The sequence below is a fragment of the Ruditapes philippinarum genome, unplaced genomic scaffold (assembly GCF_026571515.1).
Source record: "Ruditapes philippinarum isolate M1 unplaced genomic scaffold, ASM2657151v2 ctg10221_1_1_1_1, whole genome shotgun sequence".
Taxonomy (NCBI): domain Eukaryota; kingdom Metazoa; phylum Mollusca; class Bivalvia; order Venerida; family Veneridae; genus Ruditapes; species Ruditapes philippinarum.
The window spans coordinates 9,531-30,958 of NW_026856726.1; the positions used below are offsets into that span (position 1 = coordinate 9,531).

A 21,428-nucleotide genomic window follows, 5' to 3' on the forward strand; every position below is an offset into this window, starting at 1 on the left:
AATTAAATATGCATCAATTACATAGTCTATGGTTCTTGTCTTAAAAGGTGGCAACAATTGTGGATATATTCAGAATATTATTAATATATTATAATGTTTCTGTGCGTGGTAAATATATGTAATTTCACATAGGTTTAAAACTTTAAGCATTTATCAAGTACATATTTATACAGATCACACTGAATTTACCAGAAAACAGTTCGGCCACCACATCCTTCCTGGACACGCAGTCAAGCAGTTAATCAGTACTAGATGCCTACACTTTGACGCAAGGAACTGAGAATTTCTGTACATTCCGGAGCAGAGGTACAGTGTGAATGGCTGTAGAAAAGATTTCATGTGCAAACAAAACGAAAGTGACCTGCACCGTCCGGGAATCGAACCCGGGTCGCGCGATTGACAGTCCAGTGCTATACCTATTGAACTAAGTGGACGGTATTTAGATCAAAGACATAGATTTGTTTCCATGCAATTTAAAATCGCACTGAATGATAGATTTCGTCTGCTTTTAAATGTACATGTACGTTTACTTTGTGCCATTAAAAAGATTTTTTTTTCGATGCACTTATCACATTGACAAATCTTTCATCTTGAAAAGATAAAAAAATGAAAGTTTAAAGGCTTGTGCCATTTAAAGAACCATTTTACAAAATTAATACAAAATAATCAAAGAGTGATCTTGATTTTCGTTACTTTTAGCATTATCGGTAGTCTGGAAAATACATATCTGTCTACAACAGCATGTTCATTTCATTGTCCAGACCACGCAAGTATTCCAAAAATAGACTAAATCAAACTGAGTCTGCAACATTTTAAATTTTGTCGTTTTAGACTTCTTATTTTTTGCTATATAGCTTTATTTAAATAAATAAATTTGCAACTGTACCACCGTGCTCGTAGACACTACATGTAGTTAGTTAAATGTTGATTTAAAGATCCTGTAACTCAATTTTTTGTTATGGTTTTATATCATAAATCTGATGCTCAAATGAAAATCTATCAACATTGTAAGTTCCAAAAAGCATTATTTGTAAAGATATTACCGAATTTACATTTCATGTAAATAAAGGGAGGTTGTTAGAAATCTATTTTCGAGAAAGTCGAAGTCAAATTTTTCAATTAGAAATGAATACATAGACTTCAATGATTACTTTTAATGCGAATAAACATTTGCAGTACATATTTAACATATTCTTTGATGTTTGGAAATTGTTTTAGAAGAATAATTATATACATATATAAAATTTCACTTTTTAAAAGTGTTGTTATATCCTTAATTATAACATTAAATCTCCGGCAGTGCAACCGCTTATAGTTGATTTTCATTGAACGCCGCCTTTCCTTGTTGATCTTGTTTATCATATTTAATGATTTTTGCTATATCAATAAAAGAGAACGTAAGCCATATTTAATCAAGCAAAAAAAACCTTACCCAGTTTGCTTTTCAGCTTATGTACCTACTTGTATATCATAATTAATATATTCAATATTTGTTTTTATCACTAATACATAATTTAAACAATTTTGGCAATATATGTCTTACTCAAATATTCTAGAGGCCATTAATTAAACCTCTCATGTCTTTATCATTTTCTCTTTTGGTTCCTTTGCTTCTGTCATGTGACCACATAATTATTGTACATGTTTTTGTAGTTATTGTATGTAACGAGATACTGTAAATTTATAAGTTACCGAAATAAACTATTTCTTCTTCCTCGTGACTTTTACATTTAATATTTGAAGAAAATTACTATACAGTCTCTTTTGAAATGTAAAATATACATCTTTTGAATACAAACTACAGGTAATCACCGTATGAATACATAGTGTCATTAAAAAAACTGGCAGTATCCAAATTATTTTGACAAGTAATATGAAATGCACCTTCCCAAACATAGTTTATACATTCACTTATTCAAATTAGACATATTCAGGAAGAATTTACTATATTTCAATACATTTCTGCAATGTAAAATATTTTACTTAAAGCCTTAGATAAATACATTGAAAATATGTGATATTTTTTGTAATCATTTTTATTTATTTATCTATTTATTTGAATTTTTCAGTCAAATGGAATTTTTAGATTATAAGGGAAATAACTGTTTTACGACAATTCGAATTCTTTTAATAACTTACGAAAACTGGAAAACGCCACGAACAAGGGTTTGATGATATTCCTCCGCACTCTTTAAAGTACAGTTACTTATAATTAAAAAGAGAGAATGAGTTGTACAATTAATGTTTAATTATAATGACTGTGGAATATTTTGTGATTTGTGTTGAGAGAAATTATTGGCCTATTAATCAGCGTCATTTCTTAAAAAAAAATCACATTTCATTTTATCGTCTGCTAATTCGCACACATTCACCTTTCCATTCATTATCTTCTTCCTCTCGATATAGAAGCAATTTTTGTTTAGTATAGACCATATTCACTAGAATACAGTTGATCATTCAATCCAATATTCAAGCAAAGATATACAATGTACATACACTTATATTATATATTTAGCTCCATGATTAAGGTTTTTGTATTGTATCAGAAACCATGGCGCTAAATATACATGTGTCTGTGCAGAAACACATATACAGTTTAATTTTAGGCCAACGGCTACAAATGGAAAAGACAAATATGGTTTTTAATGACAGATGTCCCTTATTCAGAGGTCATCTCGGCCTAATCACTGAGGTATTATTCACAAATGATCTTTGTTTACAGGGTAACCATTATTTCAAAAAAAGAAATAACTTAGGTAATTTCCGAATATCTTAAGGTATTAGGACCCTAATGGGCACTATCAGGAACTAAAAAATTGACACCATAAGTCAGATGTATACCTTAAAGTACACCTGTATGCAAAATTTAAAAAGTTTACCGTACGGAAATCAAGTTATGGCCACTTTTCTGAACTCAAGCTAGGATGTTATTAGGAACCTTTAAATAATCTGCAATTACATTCTAATGAAAAATGTTTTCCCATTAAGTTTTGGTAAGAAACAAATAGTACCATTCAGCTAACAATCCAAATAAGCAAAATAATGGTTTCTACTTTAAATTTATGAAATCTGTATAAAAATGTTACCCTACCCCACCCATTTTACCACGTGTCTGACCATTTTTCTACTTAGGGAGCCTAATTTAAAAAATTCTTAAAGTTTACCCAAATGAGTGCCTGTTTTCAAAGTTTCCCTAAATTTTTAAAAAAGTATATTGGTTGATCTTGTAAAATATGAAATACTTTTACCATCAAGTTTTGATTATATTACACTTTGAAAATATCAGGTACCCTATTTATTACTATATTTAGCATAATTTAGCCAATAAATACCTATATAAATTAAAAAATCAAAATTAAACACTTTTTTCTTTCCAAATGGGACATGAGAGATACATAAATAATGTTAAAAGAAAAAATGAAAGAAAAAAAAAGTTGACCCTTCTGGGGATTTTCAATGTAGTTAACAGTAGTTCTAGTCTATTTGCGGCCGGGCTAAATTGGAAATCCCCAGGAAAAGACCCCTGTGTTTATCATCGTCTCCAGTTTATATTGTGATTTACATTGTGATTTACTTGATTTTCACTTTAAATCAGTCACTTTATTTAAGTTATGCGAATGTGTCAAGGTAAACCTATCTAACCAAACATTCAACTTATTTAGTAGCCTTAGACCGATATCAACGTTAATTAAATTCACTTTAGATAATAACATGCACCGCTTTTAAGAGGAAGTGCTTCGTTTCCAATGTAAATAACATGGGGAATTTTAATTAAAAATCGCGCAAGTTTTCCCTTAATTCTAAATCATTTTCTATTGACAAAGGTAGGCCTATATACGATTATATATTTTTATATAAGTGAACTTAAGTCATTAATGACATGTGTCTGTAAACACTACAAACATAGTTCTGGCTTCCAAAACTTTATAAGCCGCTTTTTAACATTTTTGTTTTTCATCAGATGCGGCAGTTCACGTCATGTCATATATATAAACGGGTACGCTGAAGACCTTAAGCTACTACAAACACTGCAATAAAGTAAACAAAAATCAGATGTGTTTGATTTGATTAGATTTGAATTCTACTGTAGTGAGTAACAGAGGAGCATTTCATTAAAAAGTGAATTAAATATAAAGTAATATGATGTAAGATGTACTAATTATGGGTATTAACAACTTCAATTAGACATGCTGTGGTTGACATCACAGGACCTTGAAATTCTATCAATAATCGCCCTAAAGTCAAATTCCCCCAAAAAATCCATACCTACTGGTATATTTGAAAAAACACTTATATATATAGGTATATATATAAATATAGGTCCTGTGTTGACATGTACGCTAGTTGAGATCAGGGTCTGGCCTTCAAATATTGGTTAAGAAATGATATAACCACAAACAACAGTGATTTTCTCGTTTCATAAAATCAATGTTTGGAGTTGGTTCCTGTACGAAATTTTGGCACGGATTCTGGGCGGAATTGGCACGGAATTGACACGGAATCAGTGATTTCTGGGCGGACCAGGGACGGAAACACAAATTCCGTGTCATTCTGTCTCACAAGAAAAATATTTTGTTCACTTTTCTGGGCGGAAAACTAGAAAAATTCCGGCTGGAATTTTATTTGGAGCAGAATTTATACTTAAACATTTCATCATGGACAGAATTTTCAACTTTGAAATTTTCTTGGGAAGGAATGGTCTTCACTATGGGCGGAATTCTATACTTAAACATTTTTCTTGAACAGAATTTCACATCACATATAAGATGTCTAAATCATAATTGTACTCTTGTTTTTGCACTTGCGGACAGTGAAATTTTACCAACTGTACTTATTATTTTTGTTGAAGCATGATACTTGACCAATAATTACAGGTGTATTTTTAGAATAAATAGGTTTATTTTTTTAGACATTAAAATAGGCCTTCTTTTTAGATATTATGGCAAATGATATATTATTTGTCAGACTAATTTAGCAAATCTTTTTTGTACTGAAAAACAACTGTAATAATCTTAGTGTAGAACTTGAAAACATTCACCTCCAAAATGCTTAAGTTTATAATATAAAGGTTTTTCATACAGCTTGTATATACATGTACTGTATTATGAATTTATGACATCATCTGAAAGCAACATTGAAATAAGAATGCTGTTTAAATTTGAATATACTGTAGAATATAGGACAGCCACAGGACAAGATAGTGTGCTTGCCATTTTAAATTCTAAGAATTCTTAATAAAAAAAACAAAAACAGTGCATGAAATAATCTCATATATTATGCCCTTTTAATCTATATAAAATTGATCAACCAATATGCCCAATAATTGCTTTTATTTAGGTAAATAGTTTTATACTACAATTAATGTATATACACAGAGAGTTTACACTACACAGATCAGAGCTCTGATAAAACTCAACTGACCAGCAGTTTCCCACGGATCTATGCATGACTAATTTACTCAACTGGTCATTCCAACAGATCGGACTATTCCATTGAATTATTTTGGGGAGAGATAACATTATAAATTTCATAAGCAGAATTTGTCTAGGACATTGCAGTTTTCTTTTGTACAAAAATTTGTAATGATTTTTAAATTCTATCTATATATTTATTTGTTACTTGAATATATTTTTTTACATTCAATGAATGAAAGTTAAGATGATGAGTAAATTAACCCTGTTTTACATAATGATTGACCTGTCCATGCAGTTATACAGTTGTGAATTTTGAATTCTAAGATATCTGGGTCAGCAAAAAGAGTGCAAATTACATAGGATGTATAGGATATTTTAACAGTTTTGGAGATATACTTTTGTTCAAGATCTCAAAGTGTTTTAGAATTTGTATGATAAATATTATTAGTGTGATAACTTGGGACAAGGAGATGTACAACATAATCAGGTAATTATAAACCTTTAGTTACATTAATGCAGAAACAGGTTTTATATCAATCTATCAATGGTAGCAAACTAAAATTTGTAGCAAGAGGTCAATGTTGTTTTTATATTTTCAACTTCATACATTTGTTGTTTTTTCTTATAAATGTTTTAAATCTTTAATACTTGTATAATTTGTAAGATATAAATTATTCAATGATTCTATATAATGAATGTGTATAATTATTGTATAATAAAAGCATGTAGTACTGATCTTTTTCATTTCCTAGAAATTAAACAAATTAAATAAATTTGATTAAATAGGAATAAATGGTACAAATTCAGAAGTTTTGTACAGTTGAACAGGGTCATCATAATCATTTATTATTTTACATGTATGTGTTGTGTTTCCAATGGAACAATCTAACATTACATTTTACACTCATATTTGCAGGCTTGGACTTAAGTGCTGACTGTGAGATGCAAGGTATTTCAATAAAGATGTGCAGTATTAATCCTGAAAAGGTATATTTTTAAATCTCAATACTTTACTATTCAACATCTTTCCTTGAAAAAATACATTAAACCAGTAATAAATAGTGTCACAAATAAAGCAGTTAATTTATTCTTATACAGAGCAATTCTTAAACACTTGTGCACTGAAATAAGATAGTGTAAGCTTTAGTATTTTTGAATATGCAAAAGCAAAGTTAATATTTAATACTGTTGAAACATAAAATTTGATATTATCAAAAAATATGAAATATAACTGCATATAATTATGCAATAAAACATAAATCATTACAACATTTTTGTTTTAATTTATTATAAATTTTATTATTAAAGGTGAGCGCAACCACAAGAAGTTCTAGGAAACACAGGCAGAGGACTTAAAACAGACATCAATTAAAGAAATAGTATTTAAATAATCAGAAACATTTGAAACAAATTTATCAGCAAAAAATTGCAAAAAACAAAGTGTTGGATTCTAAGAAAACCAGTACCTACCAAAACCTTCAGCTTGAAAAAAACTGTTTGTGATATAGTGAATGTAGGGTTATCTATTCTGTATTTGGACTAAAGGATATGTATTAAATTTTATGAAAGAAAATTTAATGTGATACATTATTGATAATTTTATCCCAAAAAATGTGATCATGTTAAACTCATAAAAATTCCGCCCCCATGAATTCTGTCCCAGAATTCCGCCCAGAATCTTTTTTGACAATTCCGCTCCGAAATTCCGCCCCAAGATTCCGCTTCAAAATTCCGCCCCAAGATTCCGCTTCAAAATTCCGCCCCAAGATTCCGCTCCAACTCATTTGCATATTTCGTCCCAATTCCGCCCAGAATCCGTCCCGTTTCCGCCTGGAATCCGGCCGGAATCCGTGCCAAAAGCAAATGGTTTAACACTTGTATATTTGGGGGAGAATTTCAATTTCTGGGCGGAATCTGCCATTGAATTCCGCCCCATTTCCGTGCAGAAAATTTCGTACAGGTATGCAAGGAATTCATCACAGGGACGTACATGTAGACCTACACGTAGTGATATAATACAACGCATCTGAACGACAAACAGTGATTTTATAGAGCGATAAAATCACAGTGCTTCCCATGGGAATTATATTACATCGATTCTAATACAACATCAACAAATAAATGCTTCTGTACCTGATATTGAGCTAAATTGTCCCGGATTAGTTTCCATGCTTATTTTCAATGCATCGTATTTTTAATGGTTGCGTCACATGTCTAAAAATTGATTGCCTGAACAGTGATTTTATAGCATATTTACACCCACTTTTGGTCCTGATATGTTCAACAGGGAAAAATGTGGGTCGTGTTAGAATGTTGAATAACTAGTTCACACAAATTGTAGTTGAATTAAATGTAAAATTAAAATGAATCAATTAATGTACTTATCATCCTAATTTTCCAGAAAAACATGTAAAATAAACGAGGATAGGAGTTTGTATTTCATCAAGATGTTCCGTGGTCCACGGGATTATTCCAAGTTAGACCTAAAACAGTTTGGTGGACACAAAGATGAGGTATATATGAGATATATTTATCAATTCATACATGTATCACTGAGTGATTTTGATATCGCACAACATTGCTTGACATGAAAGTCTCCTAAATTTTTATATTACACAAGTTTGATACAAAAATGTCAGATTGTCACTTTTTTTCACGTTTTCTAGCTTTGAAATATCATGTGATGGAAATAATCTTTCATTTTATATCCAATTTCATAGGCTCATGCACTTTATGATACTTTCCAAGAATTGTTACCATATAAACTTAAAGGACTCATTTGATATTGAATATACCCGGTACATGTCCAGTAACACTGTAAGTCTTTGACAGTGATTTGTTAATTTACTTTTCATTAAAACAGGTTATGAATGCCTTTAAACTTGGGATTATTTAGCACTGTAACCAATAAATAAGAATATTTAACAAAACCATTCACTTTTTATTTAGTACTTATAAACATTGTGAATTGTGCTTTTCATTAAAAAAGAAATGTGATATGCTCAAATAGTTAAGCTGATTAGAATAAAAACCCTCATTTTTTTTTCGAATTTTCAATATAAAATTTGGAATTTTCAGCAGTTTTGTGAATTGGGGAAGAAACCCTATTCTACCTCTTTTATGTAAAATATATCACTGACACTATAATTTGTTATAATCAAATAGGTAAACAGTGTGGCATTTTCCCTAGACTTCCAGATTATGGTGACAGGATGTGATGATGAGAGAGTTCGAGTCTTCAACACGAGCAATGGAAACCTTGTCTGTAAACTAAAGGGACACACTGGTAAAGTGAACCAATTGTTGCTTTTCTATGTCACAATGATATGATCTTTGAACTCTTAACCTTTAACTTGCTTAATTTTTGCAATAGATTTGCCCTGCTTTGATTTTGGACCAGTCCATTTAAAATCTAAGGGGTTTCACTATCTGCAATAAAACCTACTGTGAATTTTTATAAAAAAACAATTATTGTATCTGTTTAAAGAAATGAATGCCTCTGAATCTTCATTTGATGCATTGAAATATGACGTTGTCTCCTAAATGACCTTGACCTTCAAGGTCAAATGTCTCCATGACATTACTCTTCATTTTCAAATTTAATGGCATTGGATTATTTTTTTCAAATTTGTTTTTTCTAACATCTTTTTAAGACCTTCATCAATAAATGTAGTAATTATACAGTTGATATTTACAGGGGCTGTTAAAAGTGTGTGTATTGCCCCAGACAGTAAAACATTGGCTAGTGGATCATATGATAAGACTGTCAGAGTATGGAGAATGAATGACGGTGAAGCACTCCATGTTCTTGAAGGTATGTTGTGTATACAGTACAACCTCTTCAGAGTGGTCCTCTGTAGTTAGCAATTACCTCTCTACAACAACCGTTTTCCAAAAGTAAGACTTCAAAACATGGACAGTGATATAGAAAAAAGAGAGAAATGCTACAGTGCATATATCACAGTACTCAGAACTTCAAGTCCTACTCTGTTCATGGCCATGTTAGCTCATGTGACACCACATATGCACTGTAGCATTTTTCTATTTTTCCATTCAAACTCTTAATTCAATCAGAGTAAAGTTCAGATCTAAAGTTATTTTTTGCATGTAGATCTGATTGACACTGTATCTATTTCACCTTTATTATGATTCGGATTTCTAGAGAAAGCCATTTTTAGCCATGCAATCAAACATTCCTTTATAGATAAGGCACGTCAGTAATATTTTTGATACTTCATCTCATGCCTATCATGATAAGCTGTTAAGAAGGTTATGAGAAGTGCCCTAATTATGGTGCCCATCAGATCCTTATGGCTGTAGCATTAATTAGGAGCTGATTTTAATCAGATTGACTCTTAAGTAAAAGGACCAAAATATGCTTAAAAAATTTTGTCATTATTGCTATATTTTAAAATCTAGGTCACACAAAAAGTGTCGAGGTTGTCGTGTATTCAGCAGACTCCAGTAAGCTTTGCTCTGGCTCCTGGGACAGAACTGCAATACTCTGGGATGTACAGGTAATTATTGTTTTGGTCTGAGTGACGTGAAAAGAAGTTAACAAATTATTCTATAGAGTTGTTCCCCTTGTAACAACAAATTGTTCTGAAGAGATGTTCCCCTTATCACAAGTTATTCTACAGAGTTGTTCTCCTTGTTACAACAAATTATTCTATAGAGTTGTTCCCCTTGTAACAATAAATTATTCTATAGAGTTGTTCCCCTGGTATTAACAAATTCTATAGAGTTTTTTCCCTTGTCACATTAAATTTGATTAATTTCAATGTCCATTTTATTGCACTGTATTATAGCTTGATTAAATTAATTATAATTTAGTTTTCTTTATCAGTTTATGTTTCATGATTATTGACCTCCTGAAAGTCAGGCGTTTTCAATGAAATTAGAGGATATGAAATTTGAGTCAAACTGGAAAGGGAAAACATTAACAACTTGTAACCTGACCTGGTCAATTTCAAAGTTCGTTTTCAATGATTATTGTGTATTTCATTTAATTTCACCAGTGCTATCTTTAAGTAACCGTGCATTCTTTACACAAATCATCACCTTAGTGCAATAACTGGTTAACTCCTATTGAATTTAGAAGGACTTAACCCGTTATTGCACTAAGGTGATATGCATGATAAGATTTCTTGGGAACGTTTTTTAAAATTTTATCAATAAGTCACTGACATTGGAAAAAAAGCCCATTTTGGTAAAATTCCCACAACTTAAGAAAGCTCATGATAAATAATACAGACTAACATGTGAACAAAGGTCACCCATTGTAAAACCAAAATACTGCCTTTATTGACAGATGGCTTTCATTAAAAGGCTATAAATGATGGGTGTTATTTTTTTCACACAAAGTCTTTCTTTACAGGGGTGACCTTTATTTTCAGGTGGCTGCAAACACATGTTTGTCTGTATACTTTTAAATTAAATTAAATCATGTTTTATAAACTATGAATTGCAGTAAACGGTTCAGCTCCAGTATAATCTTTAGCATAATTGTAAACTGTACTATTATTTTATTTTCAGAATGGATATTTACTGAAGGTGTTTGAGGGTCATGAAAATTTGGTGCAGTCTATAGCATTTTCTCATAATGGGTTTTTCCTTGTAAGTTCTTTTTAATTATACAGTACACTTTTACACATCAAGTTATTGGGTAATTGTGGGCGTCCATGGTCGAGTGGTTAAGGTCATCAACTTCACACCACTTGCCCGTCACCGCTATGGGTGGGAATCACAAGGAAGCTATCTAGCTACTTTACTGAACATCTTTTTGTTGTTTATACATGTATATATAAACTATATATTTAAACAATGTATAAATAATAATATTCTGTGGAACAAAATTCTCGTTGGAAAAAAATCAGGACTCAAGGTTATAAAACGTTTTTCTGTGGGTCCGAGGTTTTAAAAAAATTTCTCAGCTCAAATTCAAATCTCAGGTATTTGATTGGTTAGAAACTGGCACTGGATGACAGGACTTATAACCTGGAGGCTCTGTCTGGGATATAAGGATTCTCATTAGTCATTATGTACATACTGTACTGTGTACTGACCAATCAGAAACTAGTATGTGAGATCTAAGTTTGACCTTACAAAATGTCTTTATAACCTCAGACTCTAATCTGCTATGCTCTGACCAATCAAATATCTGAGGTCAAAAATTAAGCTCGGAAAATTTCTTTACAAATTCAAGCATTTACTATGAACAATTTGTTTAACAGGCTACAGGATCATGGGATTTTACAGTTAGATTATGGACAATAGGAAGCCCTGATGGTGTAGACAAAGTTAAAGTGCTAGAAGGTCATAAAGGCAACGTACATGCTGTCGCCTTCTCTAAAGATGGAATGCTGGTACGTTATACTTTTGTTTTTCTATAATAAATAATCTTCTACTCTTACATAAATTTTATCATTACATGTAATAATTGGGTGTGTTTGTTTTATTCTGCAGATCTTTCAATATCATTTGGCTTGCTCAATTCACTTTTTGTTTTATTAAAATCAACACATTAGTGGATGTAGGGAAAATTAAGTCAAACCAACTCAGATAGTGGGGTAGGAAAAATTAAGACAGGCAATCATAGGAAATGAGGGTGGGGAAAATTAAGACAAACAAACACAGAAAATGGGGGTGGGGAAAATTGTGACAAACCAACACAGTAAGTGGGGGTAGAGAAAATTAAGGCATTCAACCAACACAGTAAGTGGGGGTGGGGAAAATTGAGACAAACCAACACAGATATGGGGGTAGAGAAAATCAAAACATTCAGCCAACACAGAAAATGGGGTATGGAAAATTGAGGCATTAACCAACACAGAAAGTGGGGTGGGGAAAATTTAAGACATTCAACCAACACAGAAAGTAAAGGTGGGGAAAATTGAGACAAACCTGCACACAAAAAGGATCATATGACCATTTCCAAGGTTTGCTTGATCAGTAGGGCCTTAGGTGCCCTTCCATGCAGTATATTAGACATGAGTGGGTGCTTGAGCAGAATCATCAATGGTTAAACTAGTTTGATAGATGACTCCTAATTTGAAAATTATTCATTCTCCTTTTAGACATATGAGCTTCCAAAGACCTATTCCCATTCCAGTATTAGACACTGAGAACAGCTATGTGTAACAACATGCTGACCAATCTTTTCATTTATAGCAAGCAGCCATTTGAATGACTTCTAAAGTTGTTGCCCATACTTCAAATTTTAGTATTTCATTCACCATGAAAGTAGGAGAGTTACAATATAACTGCTTAAGAAAACATCAATGTGATTGACATTCCAAGCAGAAAAGAAATATAGTAACTGTGATTTCTGTTAGTGATTTAGAGAAAACAAAAATCAAACATTCACAACCAGTATTGATATGTTTTACAGGCATCTGGGTCCTGGGACAGGTCAGTCAAGTTATGGAATCCTCGTACTGGCAAGCTGATACACTCGCTGACGGGACATGAGGGATGGGTTCAAGCCCTGGCTTTCTCTAACGATGGGATATACTTAGCCAGTGCCAGTGATGATGATACTGTGAGGGTCTGGGATGTAGTGACAGGGGCTTGTATTAAAGTGCTAGAGGTAGGGTTGGGTTTGTTTTTGATATTTTCAAAGAAATGATAAATCTATTCCCTTATGCCATTAATTATCAAGGAATAGATTGCGTTTAGCAGAAATATCTTCAAAAGAGTATTCGTTAAGTGTTATAAGTTTATTTTTGTATTCCTTCTCAGATAGATAGATTGTGAGGACATATTGTTTTTGGTCTGTACTTTGTCCATGCACCTTGATGAGCTCTACCTACAGGACCCACTTAGAGATCACATGATCAAAGGTAAAGGTCACCAGGGAAAGCTTCCATCCTTCAGTCATTCTGTCTTGATATCAAATGTCATAACATGAGTTTCAGCCAATCAGACTTTATCTAATGTATCACCATTTCAATTTTATCTACTTTATATGTCAAAATTTGACAAATATTAGGTCAACATTTTGACATTTTCATTTTTTTTTCATGTCTTTTTTAAGCCTTATTGTAATAATGAGGTTCACAAACCAGTTAATTACTCTAGGGAACCTTGTATGTGTCAGCATCTGTTTTCGTTCTATTATAGACTATAGCAGGGGCTGCTTACAGACATCTACCTCCAGCAAAGCTCTTCTAAAAGATTTCCCCTAAAATTACATTAAGTTTTTTCTTCCCCTTTTGCAATAATACAGTGTTATTTTCCCCAAATTTATGGGATGTGCCCTTACTGTAAAAAAAGCCCAGGACAGTGTCTTGTTGATTTCATATTTTTAATACCATCTTTAATGTATATCAGTAAGAGTATTGTTAAATAATAGCTTACCAAGTAATTCTTGGATCCACTCTATTATAACCTCAGTCCTGTTGATATAAATTTAATAACGATTAACTTTTTTTATTTACAGGGTCAAACAGACATAGCCCAACATTGTGCATTTACCCCAGGAGGGGCTCTGGTTGCATCCGGTGCTGCGGGGATGACATTGTCTCTAACCTGACGTCCGTTCTAAAACCAGACATCATCTTTTACTAGATCATCGCTCTAACCATTCATACCATCACCTCAGTACAGTACCGGGTACTTTATACCTATTAAAATTGAATTGGACTGGTTATTGCACTAAGGTGACGATACATCAGTTTAAAATTGTCAATTCTTTGCCATTTTTTAGTCTTTACCAGTTCTAAAACAACTGCTTAGCAAGAATTGGTGCTGCTTGAATTCTTGTTTGTTAATAGTTTTAATGTGTTTTTGTATATTCATTTTTTGTTCGCAATGTGTGTTTTGATGAAAAAATGAAGTTAGTACCAAGCTTAGAAATAATATTTTTCTTACCATTTCCATGACAACTTAGCTGAATATTGTTTGATTAAAAAGAAGCAGTTAATTAACTTTTGAATTATTAGAAATAACTTTTCATGTTAGTAGTGCCACTTATAATTTATTATACCATATAAGGGAGTATAAATCTTTTAAAGAAGTTTTCGAAGAAGAAAATACATGTACTATTGTAAAACAGAAATAGCATTTTAAAAATGTTTTTATTGAGATTTTACTATTTAGGTTTTCTAAAGAGTCATGTTTGATATAGCATTATGTAAATTATATTCTATTGTAAGTATACCATAAGTCTAATATGACTTCCTGAGGGTCAATAGTTTACCAAGTAAGTTTTTTGGTTTGTATCATAAACATCTTGTTTTAAAGGGATCCCACTGAAGTTTTTTGACATGACAGGGCTGGAAATATTTTTTGGAGATTAATGTTCCAATTGATGGAGAGCTAAACCAATATGACATTTTCTATTGAATATCTTCCTGTATTAAGAACCCCTGAAATTTAAATTTCATTTTTTTGCGGTTTTAGACCTCAGTTGAGTTCCTTTAAAGGCAAATAACAGCAAAAAAGGACTAATATTAGAGGGAAAAACAACAACTATGAAAGTCAAAGTAAATTATTGCCAATTTGCATGTAAAACTTGGATGCCCGTCTTATAAATGTGAGGTCTTATAGGTGGGTTTATAGGTGATATTTTCACGGGGTGGGGAAGCAATCCTGAAAATTGGCAATGATTAACAATATAAGGATGCTAAACTGGTTATAAAATAAGTAATGGTAATATAACTGATTTATTTTTTTGTTTAAGATGTGAATGAAGTTTTTAAGTTTTTGATCATGATTTATTTTTATCTTATTTTGCTTTTAAAGATCCTGTACTTCAATTTTTTTTATGGTTTTATATTATAAATATAATGCTCAAATGAGATTTATCAATATTGTAAGTTCTAAAAAGCATTATTTGTAAAGATACGAATTTACAATTCATGTTAATAAAGGGAAGTAATTAGCAATTTATTTTCTGTAAAGTCTTTAGTCAATTTTTTTAATAAGATATGAATGCATATATTTTAATGATTACATATAATGTGCACAAATATTTGCAGTACATTTTCTTTGATGTTTGAAAATTGTTTTAAGAAGCATAATTATATACATATATAAAATTTCACTTAAGTGTGGTTACAACCTTAATTACAACATACAGGATCTTTAAGAATATTATTCACATATAATTCTTTTTCCATGTTGCTTTAAGTGGTAAAACATTTGTGTTTCAATTCCCTAGAGTATGTAGTTTAATGTGGATAACTATATTATTGAAACACCGTTTGCATTTCTATTTATTTATTTATTAACTGGTTATGTGTATTTTATTAGATATTATGATTTAATTATGTCTCCCCCACCTCGGGGGGAGACATATTGTTTTTGCCCTGTCCGTCCGTCCGTCAGTCCGTCCGTCCGTCAGTCAGTCAGTCCGTCCGTCCATTCTTCGTTTCCTGACGATAACTAGAGTTCCTTTTGACCTACAGCTCTCAAACTTCATAGGATGAATGGTCTTATTGAGCAGATGATCCCTATTGTTTTTGGGGTCAGTAGGTCAAAGGTCAAGGTCACAGTGACCGTTGGTCAATTTCTCGTTTCCGGATGATAACTAGAGTTCCTTTTGACCTACAGCCCTCAAACTTCATAGGATGATTGGTCTTATAGAGCTGATGATCCCTATTGTTTTTGGGTCAGTAGGTCAAAGGTCAAGGTCACACTGACCGTTGGTCAATTTCTCGTTTCCGGATGATAACTAGAGTTCCTTTAGACCTACAGACCTCAAACTTCATAGGATGAATGGTCTTATTGAGCAGATGATCCCTATTGTTTTTGGGGTCAGTAGGTCAAAGGTCAAGGTCACAGTGACCGTTGGTCAATTTCTCGTTTCCGGATGATAACTAGAGTTCCTTTTGACCTACAGCCCTCAAACTTCATAGGATGATTGGTCTTATAGAGCTGATGATCCCTATTGTTTTTGGGGTCAGTAGGTCAAAGGTCAAGGTCACACTGACCGTTGGTCAATTTCTCGTTTCCGGATGATAACTAGAGTTCCTTTAGACCTACAGACCTCAAACTTCATAGGATGATTGGTCTTATTGAGCAGATGATCCCTATTGTTTTTGGGGTCAGTAGTTCAAAGGTCAAGGTCACAGTGACCGTTGGTCAATTTCTCGTTTCCGGATGATAACTAGAGTTCCTTTTGACCTACAGCCCTCAAACTTCATAGGATGATTGGTCTTATAGAGCAGATGATCCCTATTGTTTTTGGGGTCAGTAGGTCAAAGGTCAAGGTCACAGTGACCGTTGGTCAATTTCTCATTTCCGGATGATAACTAGAGTTCCTTTTGACCTACAACCCTCAAACTTCATAGGATGATTGGTCTTATTAATCAAATGATCCATATTGTTTTAATGGTCAGTAGGTCAAAGGTCAAGGTCACAGCGACCGTTGGTTAATATTGAATACCTGGTTAAAAACAACAGTTTAGGAAGCATCTTCTCATACAACCTTAACAATAGAAACCATCCATAGACAGCCTTCATTGAAGTGACTACCGGGTATTTACATTATCTTATCTCCATTTCCATTCCTGTTTCCATTCACAGTTATTCTCAGCAGTGGGGGAGACATGCGCTTTTTTACAAAAGCATCCTCTAGTTTATTTATTTATTCCTGCCTTCCATTATCATGTGTCATTTTTATTATTTTCATTCATTTAGAACTATTTTAATGCCTGGAAACTAACATATACTGTATTCAGCTTAATGATTTTTGAATCTGATGTCTCTATAATTGATAATGGCAGTTTCAAAGGAAAAAATTGGACAGGTACATTAAGTAAATGCAGGAAAAACAGCTAATTGAAATAGTATATGCTCATTCAAAGTATTTTCTGAAAGTAAATTTTGTGGTTTTATTTATTTTCTCATGCCTTTAAACTACCTGTCTACATGTGATGTTAATGTATAAATAATATGTCAAAGAAAATATAAATGATACTGCATAGAACAAATGTAGAATGTATAAAAAGTGCTATGTATTATAATGAATGAAATATTTGTTTCTTACCTGAATTTCTTAAATGGACTAGTTCAGATATGAACTTGGAACAGTCTATGGTGTAGTTTAGGGTAATCAGGATCAGAATTATCTATTAAAGCAGCATTAAGCTCTTATTTTTTTTTTTTGAAAAACAATTCGCTGCTGTTTGAAACTAAGTATTTCAATAATTTTGTGACCTAGGAAAAGTGTATCATATCACTGTTAAACTTTTTTCCAAACAGTGTCCTGAGAGTACATTGAGGTTTGTTTCTAAAAATAGAAGATTGGAAAACAAATTATCTACTTTACTTATTTACATAAAGAGAGTGGACTGGTACATAAGTGGTATCAAAAGGTGTCTTTATTGTTTTTGTATTTTATCCATGACAAATTTCATTTCATACTTTAATTCTTTTGATTTGACAATGTATATAAAACGAGTTATCTTAAAATAACATATTTAACCTTTAAAATAGCTGAAGACCGCTTTAACAGTATAGATTCAGGTTATAGTGCTCGGACTATTAATTGCTTTGGCTTGCAATTGACTCAGGTGGCAAAAACCAAGCTGGCAACTTAAGTACCAGCACTTTTGTACATAATAAACATTATTCGACATTTTTCTATGCACCTGCTCAAAGCATTGTTTACATAGATCGAAGTGCTTTTTCTTTTAATGTTATGTTGCATTTTATTTATTGAATGGAAACATTGTTCTTATGTATTTATTGAATGCCAAATTTCTCAATGTGACAAAAATAGGCAGTTATTTGCTTAGTGAATTTGTATGTAAATGTGCAGTTATTTGCTTAGACTAGTGAACTTGTTTGTATAAAAATGGGCAGTTATTTGCTTAGACTAGTGAACTTGTATGTATAAAAATGGGCAGTTATTTGCTTTGAAAATTGTATAAACATCTGCTGTTATTTGCTTAGACTAGTGAACTTGTATGTATAAAAATGGGCAGTTATTTGCTTAGACTAGTGAACTTGTATGTATAAAAATGGGCAGTTATTTGCTTTGAAAATTGTATAAACATGTGCAGTTATTTGCTTAGACTAGTGAACTTGTATGTATAAAAATGGGCAGTTATTTGCTTAGACTAGTGAACTTGTATGTATAAAAATGGGCAGTTATTTGCTTAGACTAGTGAACTTGTATGTATAAAAATGGGCAGTTATTTGCTTAGACTAGTGAACTTGTTTGTATAAAAATGGGCAGTTATTTGCTTAGACTAGTGAACTTGTTTGTATAAAAATGGGCAGTTATTTGCTTAGACTAGTGAACTTGTATGTATAAAAATGGGCAGTTATTTGCTTAGACTAGTGAACTTGTATGTATAAAAATGGGCAGTTATTTGCTTAGACTAGTGAACTTGTATGTATAAAAATGGGCAGTTATTTGTTTAGTGAATTTGTTAAAAATGTGAATTACATGTATCAGAAATTTTAAAGTTATCAATTGAGATTTTTAGCCTTTTATCAATACAGCCTTTTTCTATTAAAACATACACAAAGGTCATTTCCTGTTCAGTTAAACAGGAGCGAAGTTTCATACTGTGAACTCACTAAATTTCTAGGGCATGGAATATCAGGGTTTGACAGAAAGGACATTTTTGTGGGTTCATAAATTCGTGGAATGTCTGCTTTTTGTGCAAAATAATAAAATACAGCAGACAAAATAAAAAAAAAATTGTTGGATCTTAAATTCATGGGTTGACCTGTCCACGAATGTCAGTGTCCCACGAATAATAATGATTTGCAGTATAAACATTTTTTTCTAAGAGCTATCATAAGATTATAGCAATGTATTGCAAATATTTAGTTTTCCATATGCTAGCTATTTATTTTTTTATTATTTTTAGTGATTTTAAGTGCTATCTATCCATATATATTTATTTATATTATTTACAGTAACAGTATAAATATAATGTAATTGTTGGTATTATTCTGTTAGCAGTATTAATTTAATTTGTAATGAATCTGTCTCAAATATTATTTTGTCATATTTATAAGAATGTAACAATATAAAATACTTTAATCGTAAAAATGCAGTTTTCTTCTTTTTATTGCCCTACCCCGCCTCCACACCCCCGATTTGTAAACTCGTAGAAGGGACACCACTGAGGTTTTGGGCATTGGACTGGAACTATTTTTCAATAAAATTGTCATTTTTTACTATTTACTATTTATTTCGGTAGATTGACTGTTTTAATAGTGATTGACCAACAATTGATATAAGAAAATGTTAGCATAAGATATAGATCAGCGTAAAATGTCCTTCGGCCGTGTGACATGCGAAGTATTTAAATAAATAAACTTATTTAGACATTCAGCTGTCTACTCACCATATAACCTTGGTCCACCTTGTGGCTGAGGAGTAGCCTTGAAGGGTTGAGACATTACAATAGCAGCCACCGTTTACCCTGCGTGATCGTAATTAAGAGACGACTGAATGGGTTCTGGGTCTATGCATCTCTTAACTCCAGCAGGTGAGGCGATTTTGATCCGTGGTGTTGTTTTGAGTTTGTGACACCCGAAGTTAGCCAAAATCATGTTTTCCTGTTTCGCCGCCATATGACCTAAATTGCGTTGGTGCGCCGTAAAACCAAACACAACAAAAATGTATACCCTTGGATGGGCATAACGTCACTTTAATTTATGAATGTTTTACTTAAACTCCCACGATAGGAACTTTACAAAAGTAAATATTGTAGGTTTGGACAAATTAAAATAAAGGATGGACTAAGCATTACAGTAAGAATCTTTTTTGAAGCGCGTGTACAAAGTATTATATTGGCAAAGAACAAAATCAAAATATATATGGTTTACGTAATGCAAAAATAAATATATAATGAAACGCGAACATGACTGACATATGAACAAATACATTATTGTATAATTAATTCTATACAGAGAAGTTCCCTATTCCATGAAGTTGACAAAATAAAAAAAAATCGAAATTTACAAGTACAGTTGCACTTCCGACATGAATGATACCTCGAAAATGTACAGAAGTTTCAGATCCTTGCGAAAGTGAAGTTAACTAGTACTGGTAAACTGCTTGACAGCCTGCCCAGGTACGATGCGTTGACTGAATTGTGCTCTGCTAAATACAATGTTGCTTACTGCCGTGATCCAGAGTGAAAAACTACCACCACCACCCTATAATTATAATACTTTATTTTTAGAAATTGTTCTATGAATAAATTTTCTTTTCACAAATTGAAATGATTTTTTTCTTGTCGGAAGTTATTGGACACGCATGGATGCTTACAGATTTAGTTTTAACATTGCTACGCTCAAACATGCAAATGAACCGTACAACAATTTAGCAAAATAATATATTTTATTGCATATTTTACAAGTTTTACAACATACACGTTTTTACATAAATATATGATGTTTTGTATTGCACAGATGAATACTTAAATAGCCAGCATTATATGTCCTATATATATTATATGAGTAGGCAATACATACATTATATAAGATCATATAAGATATATGTATACATTTATTATAAACCTATAAATGAAATATTTACAAATATTGATGAAATAAAGTCCGTTTTTTTTTTCATTTTTCCGTATTTTCACTGTAAAAAATATTTTTCACTACTGTGAAACACAATTTCCGTATTTTCACTGGTATCTTGCTGGATTACTTTCTTCTAAATTCAGACAATACACAAACTTTATGGGGAAGCCTTTCAAATTGTAATGTTAAAAAAAGCGAAAAATGTATATTATAAACAGAAAATTGAAGTTTTTTTTCTATAAATACGAGATTTATTTTCATCTTGACAGTTGTGATATGAAAATAATCATATTTCACTCACCATTTGATGAAAATAAATTCTGCATTTATAGAAGAAAACTAGAATATTCTCTTTTTAATAAACTCCGATAAATGTTCCTTGTAGAGTGGTGAAAATAAAGAAAAAGAGTATTTAAAAAAATAATACCAATCTCAACCTTTCGGGTTGAATCTGACGTCAAACAATGATGTTTTAATGTTTTAATGATATTGAAAAAATAGAATTTGTTG

The 21,428-nt window shown here is 31.9% G+C and overlaps 1 protein-coding gene across 1 annotated transcript; it reads left to right on the forward strand.

The window, feature by feature from the left end:
- Window positions 1–3,706: 3,706 nt before the first annotated feature.
- On the forward strand, window positions 3,707–14,167 carry LOC132747486 (WD repeat-containing protein 38-like). Its single transcript, XM_060736882.1, has 9 exons — window positions 3,707–3,824; window positions 7,816–7,927; window positions 8,580–8,700; window positions 9,112–9,228; window positions 9,834–9,931; window positions 10,950–11,030; window positions 11,648–11,779; window positions 12,805–13,002; window positions 13,855–14,167. Exons 2-9 carry the CDS (start codon window positions 7,862–7,864, stop codon window positions 13,945–13,947), a joined length of 906 nt encoding a protein of 301 aa, XP_060592865.1. The 5' UTR covers window positions 3,707–3,824; window positions 7,816–7,861; the 3' UTR covers window positions 13,948–14,167.
- Window positions 14,168–21,428: the final 7,261 nt, after the last annotated feature.